A 12,745-nucleotide genomic window follows, 5' to 3' on the forward strand; every position below is an offset into this window, starting at 1 on the left:
TAGATATCTAGCCAATCAAATTACAATATTCGCCACATCACATCGTGACATGTGCTCCTCATCGTATAGCCAAGCTGATCCATTTGTTGTGATCGGTGAACGTGCGAAAAAATCATACCTTTTGTTTGTTGTTACACTAGGTATACAGTATTATTATTATTAATATTATTATATTAATTAATTTAAAATGTCATCGAAGCGTGCGCATTGGCGAGAAACCGAAGTAAAATACCTTATTTCATTGTGGGGAAGCCCTGAGTTTAGAGATTGGTTGGAAGTGAAAAACTGGCGTAAAAGCACCGGCAACAATATGTCTGTGTTCAACGAGATGGCGGACACGTTAGCAGATGGGCCATCCTCATAATAAAGAAGGATTTAAATTATATCCAAACGAAATTGAAGGGGTCGTCGTATAAAGCGGCGAAAGACCGAGTAATAAGTCTGGAGCCGGTGCAAGTACGGGATTTGAACATTTTTCTGCCATAAATGATATTTTTGGCCTAGACCAAATATAAACCCAAACCCCAAAACGATCGGCTGGTTGGTATGCCTGACAACCCATCGATAATGCCGAGCCCAAGTGTTCGGTCTAGGCCTGTAACTCCTACCCCAACCACTACTACTTTTAATAACAACGAAGGTAGGTCTATACGTGCGTTAGAGTATGGTGACATCATATCCGTTTGTAACGCAACTTCGTTGCAATGAATCTGAACACTTTGCTCTTACGACGCTCATTAAAATATGACCTTGGCTGTGATACGAAAGCATAACTCCGTAGGTCTGAACATACCCTAACTAGTTTGAGCATGTGAGATGCTGCTCTGTCTACACTATCTAACCAGGGAGATCTAACTAGTTTGACAACAAAAGTGTGATGTGCCCAAATATGGTATTGATATATGAATAAATATGGTAGTGGTTTTGATATCATGTCCATATATGGCCACATCACATTTTTTGTCACATAAAGTGTGATAGTGTAGAATGATCTTACTATACTTGAGAGCTGTCTGTGCCATATTATGTGCAATCATAGAAAAGATGCATCGTCCTTCAGATGGGACATAAAGCCATCAGCCATGTGTACATGTTACAGAAATCTGTACCCATATCAATTCAAGAATGGGATCATCTCCTTCTGCTTGTCATGGAAGCTTGCCATGAAATACAATGGGGGCCTTGTTTGTAACACAATGGCAGTCTTGATTTTAGAGGGCCTTACCAGTTATACCGAGTACCATTATACATTTACTAATCAAAAACATGATAAACTGTATACATACGTGGCCAGCTCGTTTTTCCAAGTAGCAGATGCGATTACCAAAGACCTCAGCCGCTAAAATCAACGTATCGGTGGATACCTTGCTTTGCGATGAGCACATCAAACATAACTGGTCCCCCTACAAGATAAAAATAATATTTGGTTTTAATAAACTAATTGTCTATTAGAGTTGGTGGCATAGCGTTATTTTTCGATTGTACAGTATGTGGCTGTGCAAATTCTAACATTCGCTTTTGATTGCCCGACGGCCGAAGCAATGTTATATCATTGTGAGTGACTGTGCATATGCAAGTTTTTTAGACGTGTTTCCTTGCTCCGCACATTGATGGTTTCTAGGTCCAGGCGACAACTGATGACACGTTGGTTTATATGACCTAGTTAGGTCATCCATCGCAGGTCGTATCAAATCGAAAGCTCCCTCAATGAAAATGCTTTTCCTCCGAGTCTAAACATATAGGGTCAGTCAGTACAGTTTTTTTATAATTTTTTTTGGTTTAATTTTGCATTGTTATCCCTAGTACCGTATGTGGCCGATCCAACATTGGAACATGTACAGTACTATAGTTTAATTTTTGTTCTGTACAGTAGGCCAGACAATATTTACGTTACACAAAATGTTTACTTCTGATTGTTAAACAAAAATATTTCTTGTTTATAAAGCAAAAAAAAAAATAAATGAAAATAAACCAATATAAATATATTCATAACAAATAGATAAGCACCTTTAAAACTTAAATATATTTGACACTTTTTCTATAACAGGTGAACCTAGTAAGAAGTCATAGAACCTTAAATGTTCAATTATGACATCAAAGTATATCATCATTATGTTTAGTATCCCAAGGCCGCTACCTCAATGGGTGCTTAATTTAAAGAGAAGTGATACCACTGTGTTCATCCCATCAGATTTATAATGTTTTTATTAGAAATTAACTGCAGACCCATAATGTGCTAGAAACAATTTAATATTTGTTCTACTGCAGTAATTCTTGTATATCATAATAGACTATAAACTTCTACTTTATACATCGCCAATCCTTATTTTCAAGCCACCCCTGTTTTTTCCCAAAAAATAACCACAAAAAAAAAAAAGGAATAACAATTCTGTAACATTTGATTATCACAAGTGTACAGGAACAATTTAATTTACACTTCCTGAATAATAATGAATATGACTATGTATAGTGATTTGTTTCTTCATATTTTAAGGTCAGTGTCAATTTAATTCGAAATGGTAGCCAAAATCAACATTGATGAATATGTTAAAATAAGACAAAAGAATCGGTTAATTGTAACAAAAAACACTTTTTTCTTTAAATTACATTTTTTCAGGTACCGGCAAATAATTTTTTTTATCCAGTTTTTGGTCAAAGTGATTTTAATCACTAACAGTTAAAACTATTATGTGACATTAAAATGGCATATTCAACAAAATAATTTGAAAAAAAAAAAACATTTTTAGGGGAAAATATATCAAATATGGATATATATATATATTTTTGGTCTTTGTTTTTTTCAACAAAAACAAAATAATATTCTTTCAAACATCAAACATGGTACATGTATCCAGGTATTTAGTTAAAAATGTTATCAACTGTCCTTTAAAACTGTTACCAAAACAGACACCAATATCAATTATCATATATTTAATTAATCGATTTGTCAACCTGGTTATATAAAAAGCAGAAGAGTAGTTCTATAGTATGACCTGAAGGCACAACAGTATGTGATAATCAGATAGATGGATTAATAAGAGAGTGTTAATGGATAGTACACAACTACTGAGCTGGCCGGAGGCAGAAACATTAAGTAACATTTACTTTATAATATAAATTGATGGATGATCTGAAGATGCAACAAGCATATAACTGTAAAGTAATAGATATAATCAGAATCAAGCCAATTTTCACAGAGAAATTGAAGCAAGTTGTGGAAAGAAAATAAATTACAATTTTCAGTGATACTATTCTGCAGCTAGTTACCGTTTCTACTTTGAAAATGGCACTTTCATCCGAACACTCCAACACAAACATTATTATGGTATTTATAGAAAATCAATAAACAACAAACAACAATCAACCAAATCATATCTTACATCACTGTTATTATACAATTTTTATTATGGGGATTTTTTTCAAAGAAGCAAAATCATCTCAAGTTTTTTATAATATAATAATAACATTTATTTCCACAAATAATGTATTATTATTTATTATTTCAAGAAGCTAGTTTAGGCCTATTATCATTGATTCAGCAGCTGGTATCTAGTCTGAAAATGGCACTTTAACAAAACAGAATGTTCATCCAAAAACTCCAAAACAACCACATCATATATTCAATGATAACATTAAATTTGTTTTTATTATTTAAAAAAAAAATGTAATTCATGCATTAAGCATAAATTGAAATATTTAGAAAATAAAAATATAGTAAACATACAATTGTATTAAGAAACATAAATAAAACATTTGTTAAGCTGTCTGAAGCCTTGAGTTAACACAATCACATCCCAACTATGTTGTCCATATACAGTCATGAATTTGACTACGTCAGAGTATTGTGTCTCAACTAATTGCTTTACCTGGCCTAGTGCATATGGCTCTGTCAGTCACGATCAGACCTAACCAATCATTTAAAATCAACACTTTAAATACTTCTTATGTTCTCTCTTATCAATAGATAATGTTAACAACATTTATTTAATCATCAAAAAAATATATAATACTAAATATTGCCATCTTGAAAAAATAATTATTTTTAAAACATTTCTTGTTGAATATGCCATTAAATAATGTCACACAATAGTAATTCAATTTTAAAAAAAATAAAAATAATAATTTACCTTAAAAACTGAATTGAAAGCCAAAACAGTCACAATGGGTTTTTGATTGATTTTTACCATTTAATTTAAATTTTTAAAGTAAAAACCTTATTTTTTTCGGGGTTTTAAATATTATTTTTAAATATTAAAAATACAAAATGATGTTATTCAAAGTCTGATTTGATTAAACTTCATTTTTTCCTGTTTTTGGGAGACAATACATCTTTAATTTACTGTATAAATTACTGTAAATCTCTAGTACAAAATACCAATAAAAATAGGATGATTGGAGCATTCTACTAGCATATAACCTTACACAAACTCCATTACCTCTGATATCCCAATTTATTTTGATAGACTGTTCCTGATCGCATTTTACATGTAAATCCGTTGACATGAAGTCATATAATTAACCCTCAGCAGGCAACAGAATGTTTAGAAAACTATTTTGTCTAATCACAAACTATAAATAGTAATTTGGATTGGCAATACTTTACTTCTTTTTTGTATTCGTTTAATACTAGTGTTAGTACACTACCATCCAACCATCTAGAATTAACTTAAAGGTCTTGGATTTTGACTGGGAGCCAACAACAACCTCTTTTCTATTCTATAGATGTTTTCATATTATAATGTAATATATGAACAAACACCCCACCCCTTTTTTTTTTACCTGAAGTGCCCTTTTTAAAAGCCAGGCAGCAGAAGTCAAATAGCCTTGCTTAACTAGCTTAGCAGGTGATTATTTTTAATTGATCCCCCGCCCAATTGTGCAAATCCTGGCTATGGCTTGAGCACTATACATGTACAAGAGGAGATGGTCACGATTAATTATCAACATTTAATAAAAGACAAACATTTGTTTTAAACATACCTCAATAATCTTATCACCAATTGCTTCCATTCTATAATATTCCTATTGATCACATCAGTCACATACACTTGTAAGAACAATAACTAATTAAAACATTTTTTTATGACCAACAAATTGGAAAATAATGATGTCTTCTCATTGAAATTGAAGAGCCTGTTGATTTGAATAGACAATGAACGATGCGTTTGTCTTGGGAGAACATCTCCAAATGAAATCATTCGTTTGTTTGATTTAATAATTAATATCAGATGTAAATACATGCTGTGGAAACCAACAGGATATGTGGTATGCTTGTATTTACATTAAGATCCACTTAGGCCAACAGGAGCACAATCTAATCTCTGTGTTAATAGATATGCATCCTAATATTACCAATACTCCTATATGCATTGTAACTATCTGGACAACTATTGTATCAGGGACTGTACCCCATGGACAACTAACACATGGACAAACTATTGTACCCCATGGGCAACTATTGTACCCAATGGGAAACTATTGTACCCCATGGGCAACTATTGTACCCCATGGGCAACTATTGTACCCCATGGGCAACTATTGTACCCCATGGGCAACTATTGTACCCCATGGGCAACTATTGTACCCCATGGGCAACTACTGTACCCCATGGGCAACTACTGTACCCCATGGGCAACTACTGTACCCCATGGGCAACTACTGTACCCCATGGGCAACTACTGTACCCCATGGGCAACTACTGTACCCCATGGGCAACTACTGTACCCCATGGGCAACTACTGTACCCCATGGGCAACTACTGTACCCCATGGGCAACTACTGTACCCCATGGGCAACTACTGTACCCCATGGGCAACTATTGTACCCCATGGGCAACTATTGTACCCCATGGGCAACTACTGTACCCCATGGGCAACTACTGTACCCCATGGGCAACTACTGTACCCCATGGACAACTATTGTACCCCATGGACAACTACTGTACCCCATGGGCAACTACCATACCTCATGGTACTCTACTGTTCCTCATGGTACTCTACTGTTCCCCATGGACCACTACTGTACCCCATGGGCAACTACCATACGCCATGGTACTCTACTATACTTCCCCACCCCTGCACCCACACCTCTTTTCCAACATGATGCAAATATCATTTTGTCAAGGTTCTATATCAAAATATACAATTTATATTTAGAGGCATTTGCTATCTTTGGATACTTTGTTTATTTACCAAAGTCTAATCATAGATTGATAGAATGTAACAGGTTTGTGGTCATTATTCTAGGTCAATATCATGGGTCAGGTCATTTAATATGAATTTATGACTATATATTAATAGTTTGTTTGTTTATTTTTGACCCCAATAAACAATAGAAATACAATATGTAGAGGCATGAGTGACCCTTTTAACACACAAGGTAATGTACTATATACACATGGTTTACAAAATCGTTGCTCCTGCTGGCACCAGAAAACCATAACATCATCGAATCTTGTCAACCGTTCACAAACACCATTTGTATTTATCTGAAAACAGGACCAGTATGCACCCTACAAATTTGCAGGGTCAACTCCTCCAAAGCCCCACTAAATCGCACCGAACAGTCATTAAAAACTTGCTAGAGAATGATTAATTACCGAGCTCAAGTTTCATAAGCACACTCTAAGAACTATATGGTCCATTAATAATAAAGTATTTTGATAGAATTTTTACTGTATTTCTTTGATTATCCATGCTACCATATTACACCCACAAAAATAAACGCCTTCCTCGAATAAACGCCCCTCTAATAACCCTCCTTAACAATAAACGCCCCGGGCCGTTTATTTGAATAAATACGGTAAATGAATAGCATGATGTTGAATACACTGATTACGAATGAACATATATTATTCATACAGTTCAAATAGAAAACAATAGCGTTGTCAATGCATTTACAGATGAAAGGCATGGTCATAAATGTACGTACGATAGATGATGAATTGTTCATGACAACAAAAACACTGAGCATTATCAATCTCATGCTAAACCATAATTCATGACTTTTTTGGTAATAGTGTACACCTGTACATCTCAGACTTAAAACTTCACTATGCTACATGTAAATCAGACAAAAAAATGTTTATGGACAGCGTATGTCTATGCACAGCCTACAGTATATCTATGTACAGCCTAAGTCTATGTACTGTACAGCCTATGTTTACGGACAATCTACAGTATGTCTATGTACAGCCTATATCTATGGACAGCCTACTTTATGTCTATGGACAGCCTACAGTATATCTATGTACAGCCTATGTCTATGTACAGCCTATGTCTATGGACAGCCTACTTTATGTCTATGGACAGCCTACAGTATATCTATGTACAGCCTATGTCTATGTACAGCCTATGTCTATGGACAGCCTACTTTATGTCTATGGACAGCCTACAGTATATCTATGTACAGCCTATGTCTATGTACAGCCTATGTCTATGGACAGCCTACTTTATGTCTATGGACAGCCTACAGTATATCTATTTACAACCTATGTCTATGTACTGTATATCTATGGACAGCCTATTTTATGTCTATGGACAGCCTACAGTTATCTATGTACAGCCTATGTCTATGTACAACTATGTTTACGGACAATCTATGTCAATGTACAGCCTATGTCTATGGACAGCCTACTTTATGTCTATGGACAGCCTACATTATGTCTATGGACAGCCTACATTATGTCTATGGACAGCCTATGTCTATGGACAGCCTACATTATGTCTATGGACAGCCTATGTCTATGGACAGCCTACATTATGTCTATGGACAGCCTATGTCTGTGGACAAATAATGTATTTCTATAAATTGAATTATTATACCTTAATATAATAATAGTATATGACATTGTTGTTGATAATACTGTATTGTAATTTAATACTGTATTGTAATTTGTCAGGGCATACCGTATAAAATACTTGTTTTGAGACCAGTTTAGCTAGGAGAAAGTTTTAATACAAATAAATACAACATATATTGTACACAATGGTTACAGTACTGTAAAAACATCAAAGAGAAATAGTTTATCATGATCAATACAAATCAATATTCAAAATATAAAAGTGAAAAAAATCAACAAGTAAATGAAATAACTGCCATTGTTCATGTCACATTTGAGTTTACTATGCTATCATTACTAAGTATAATAGTATATGTATATGTACTGTATTAGGGATGGTGCCGGATTTTAGATAATCTACTCCCTATAAAAATTATCCTCCAAACAAGGACTTCTCCAGAACAAACCTTCCCCACAAATATCGCCAACAATTTACTTCAAGACAATTATTATTGCACATTTTTTTGCTAATTTCATGTGGCTCCTATGACTGGTACCTTCTATTCAGAAATTAAGATAAAGGGTTGTTCAAATACTAGTACAAATATTTTTCCATATAGACAGTATTGTATTATTTTTTTACAGTTCCATAGCACACTGATCGCATTAATTTGTCAACAATACTCAACAATAGCTTATAATGAAATTCATTGCATGTCCATACTGTGTAGACTGATTAATCAACTTAATGCCTATAATTATGCTGGCAGTTTAATTGTATTATGGAGATACTATGATATTATAAACAAACGCTCTATGATATTAAACAGAGGGGAATGAATATTAAAGTATCATTTTGTTATCATTTATTTATTCTTTATTCGTATTCAAATGTATATAAACAGCAATACAGATACAAAGCTCTTATACATAATTATAATATAATAAAACAATACGGTTATCAAACCATAAATAGATAAATATAATTTTATAAAATATTATTTTCATTAAAGACAGTATAAATGGTTATTCTATAGTTTCCAGGAGGATTAAACATATTTTGTAAAAAAAGTTTCCAAATATGCAGAATAATTAAATTGTTTAATTTAAGAGATGAATACATGATTTAATCATTTTACTGTCAAATTAATTATCTATTTAATTCACAAATTAAATATTAGGAACATTCAATTTTAAGAAAAACAGAAAGAGAAAACAAAATTCCATACTGTATAAAACAATTGGTGTGTATGATTATTCGTCAGATCCAGCTATCATTATCAGTTATATGAATAGACAATTTCATAATGTACTAAACATATCATCATCAAATTTAACATCATATTTTCTTTTGTCTTGTGTGGGTTCGTCCCACTTTTATTATTGTACTCCGTTATAAATATTATATTTTTTAAGCATATTTTTTCGTCTCATTTATATGTTACAATGTTAAAAATAATTGTAATAAAAACATTGTCTGTATATACATAAAATGATTGATTTTGATTGATTTTTTTAAAACCATATTTGCATTCGTTATTTTACATTTTTTTAAACTGAATTACAATAATATACAATAAGTGAGAACATTGCATTAAAAAGACGATAAAAATTGATTAATTAAAACAACGAATTTAACATGAATATTTACTCACAATTTGCCCAAAGGATGTTTTTTTAGGTAGGGGGTGGGGGGGGGGGAGGGGAAGAGGAGGTAGTTTTTGCTGGAGGGCAGTGTGGGGGGGGGGGGGGTGGATGGGTAAAGATATGCACTATGTCTGTGACATGAAATAACCACTGATCACCAATATTTTGAAAATATGAAGAAAAAAAACCTCATAATCATAACATTTTTCTTTACTAACTGAGGCTGCATACAGATAATATTCATAGCCTGATGCAGTGATGATAGAAAATTAAGGTGACTAAACTTACTGTTCTTAAAAAGGCTGTCTCATCCTCAGTGACTTCACCACCAGTGGTCCCACCACCGGACACAGTGGAGGCCATTCTCCAGCCTAGGCCTAGACTCTAACTTTACCGTCTGCTTAAATCCTCCTCAGGCTTAGCTCAGATGTTTCCATCAGTAAAATCACAGCTAGGAGGAAAGGGGCTTTAATCCAATGTTTTAAAGAAAATCCACGGAGAGTAGCTAATTGTGTTTATGCACTGTTTGTAGAATCAATTGCACTGCTAAGAAAGTCAAAAACATCCATACTATGTCAGGAATCCACCGTGTAACTTGACCCGTTTCGAACACGATTTATTTCACCCTGGCCTGGTTGCTGAGTTGCAAGTATATCCAGCTAAGCGCACACGTTGGTTGTTTACTGGTTGCAAGGGAACTTTTTGTCATTAAATTCTGAGGGCAGTAGATATATATTTATATCAATCTCAGTCTTTAATTTTATTTCGTATAAAATGACAATATACTGCGATTTGCATAATAAGGACTCCTTGTCACAGTGACCCTTTCAATATCTTGGCATAACAAAAATGCTCGATCATCTATGAAGACCTCAAGATTTGAACCCATCAGCTGTTCAGTATGTACTTTGTGGAGTAACGGGTAAATGCGCGGGTTTGAGTGCTCTCAGCTCTAGAGAATGGGTTCGAACCTCTACGGATATTTTGTTTTAAAATGAAAGAGCTATTTAGAGGGTTGAAAATGTCAGGCGTTGGCCTAAAAAAAGAAGCTCGCATAGCTTAACTCTATTCCACCGACCAGCGTGGGAATCGAACCCACGACATACGTGTTGTCAACACTCAGGCGACTGAGCTAACTGGTTATTTTGGTTTTAACAAGGTTAATAGGATATTTATGACGTAATGATGAATGAATTAAACGTAATACGTCCACGTATAAATAGACTACTATCAGCTGTTCAGTCATGTACTACTTTGTAGCGTAACGGGTAATGCTCAGGTTTGAGTACTCTCAGCTCTATGTCGATTGGGTTACCTCTACGGAATTTTTTGAATGGAAAATAATGAATATTTTTTTTCTTTTATTTTGAAAGAGAGATATTTTGAGGGTTGTAAATGTCAGGCCTAAACAAGTGGACCTTTTTTAAAATCAGAAAATACTGCCATTAAAAAACTTTGAAAAGAAGCCCATGTGCTCCTTCATTTTTAGTAGGCCTACACGTTGGTGGGCTTTTTTCGAGATTACTTTTGCAAACTAAAAGAGGAAAGTTGCTAGGTTCCCGTCCAGAAAATAGTTTCTTTACATTATTTGAATTTCTAATAACAAAGTTTAACAACATCAAAATTCAACAGTGTGGCGTGTTGACCGCGAATGACTAACAATACTATCTTCCCCATAATACACCTGCAAAAACTAATTTGCATAACAACGCACGACATACCAAATTGTTCAAAATAGAAAGCCAGGAAATGACATCTATTATTTTTTTTAACAACATGTATAAGAATCTTCAGTACCTCACCATGTTTGTGGCTGAGCCGAAAAAAATGGCACTTTACATGATTTGAAATTATATAAAACAAACTATAGAAGACTCACCAGGACAATAGAGCTTGTCCCCGGAAAGTGCACCTATTCTTTGAAATATGAAATGAAATATTAAATCTCCAGTATTAGCCAACCATGGTTGGGGCAGAGCTAATAATGAAAACAGAGCCAAGAAATGCACTTATACTTATTACTATAAATAATCACCAATGATAATTATGATTATGTAAAAATTTCAACTATCCAGACGCGACTTCAAAATTTTAGGTGAGATTTTCTACTTTAAAAACTCGACTTCGTATATGCCTAAGGCCTAATAGCCCGGCGGCTGAATTAGTCTAAGCTTCGAAATTAGTCTAGAAATCGGCATCTTTGAATGTTCTATATATTTGATCTTATTTCACTCTCCATTAACCCCATACAAAAACCATCGGAGACAAACTATCTGTTTAAAAAATGTTTTCAGGGCGGTGCGGCCATACACACCGACTACCATAAACGTGTATTCATAACATATTACAATACAATATCTTGCATGAATCGGACATTTCGCTACTATACGTAGAAACATTGATCAACAAAATCAAAATTTAACAGTGTGGCGCATTGACCGCGAATGACTAACACTACCGTCTTTCCCAATACACCTGCACAACTATTACATAACAACGCACGGCATACCAAACCGTTTCGTACACCTGCGATGAAAATAAATTCAATTTATTTTACAATTGAGGGCGACAAACATAAAATTCACGAGATCGAATACAGATTGAAAAAAAAAAATTAAATAAAGAAAAAGATGTCAAATGTGCTCTCCCTGCCTCAGCACTAAGGCCCTGCCACAGCCTTTTGGGGTCGTTTCCAGCACATCACCAGATGCATTGATGTTGTCGCCTCATGATGTGTGGCGTGGAAAGGGGGACGTATAATCTGTGAACCCCAAACACAGTGGCCGCATGCCTTTAACTCTATTCCACCGACCAGCGTGGGAATCGAACCCACGACATACGTGTCGTCAACACGACGCTCAGGCGACTGAGCTAACTGGTCATTTTGGTTTTAACAAGGTTAATATGATAATTATGACGTAATGATGAATTACACGTATAAATAGACTATTATTAGCTGTTCAGTCGTGTACTACTTTGTGGCTTAACGGGTAATGCTCAGGTTTGGGTGCTCTCAGCTTTAGTAGATTGAGTTCGAACCTCTACGGATATTTTTTTTTAATAGAAAATAATGAATAATTATTGTTTTATTTATTTTGAGGGTTGTAAATGTCAGGCCTAAACAAGTGGACTTTTTTTTTAATCAGAAAAAAAGTTGCATGGCATTATTTTTTCCATTAAATAGACTGCCATAAAACCTCGAAAAGAAGCCCATGCTCTTGGGTGGGCTTCTTTCCACATGGAGTTCTATTCGAGATTACTTTTGAAAACTAAATGAGGGGAGCTGCTAGGTTCCCGCCCGGAAAATGTTTTATTTAC

The 12,745-nt window shown here is 34.4% G+C and overlaps 1 protein-coding gene across 9 annotated transcripts in view; it reads right to left on the minus strand.

Annotated features, from left to right (window-relative positions):
* Nucleotides 1-10,062, minus strand: part of LOC140060078 (ryanodine receptor 2-like) — an 82,396-nt gene extending 72,334 nt beyond the window's left edge. For all 9 annotated transcript variants that reach the window (XM_072106143.1, XM_072106140.1, XM_072106145.1 and 6 more), the window contains exons 1-2: nt 9,716-10,062; nt 1,287-1,403 (exon numbers count right to left, since the gene is read on the minus strand). In XM_072106143.1, coding sequence (XP_071962244.1) covers nt 1,287-1,403; nt 9,716-9,790 — 192 coding nt within the window. In that variant the 5' untranslated portion in view covers nt 9,791-10,062. The remainder of the gene's footprint in view (nt 1-1,286; nt 1,404-9,715) is intronic.
* Between the last annotated feature and the right edge of the window lie 2,683 nt (nt 10,063-12,745).

The sequence above is a fragment of the Antedon mediterranea genome, chromosome 10 (genome assembly GCF_964355755.1).
Source record: "Antedon mediterranea chromosome 10, ecAntMedi1.1, whole genome shotgun sequence".
Lineage (NCBI taxonomy): Eukaryota > Metazoa > Echinodermata > Crinoidea > Comatulida > Antedonidae > Antedon > Antedon mediterranea.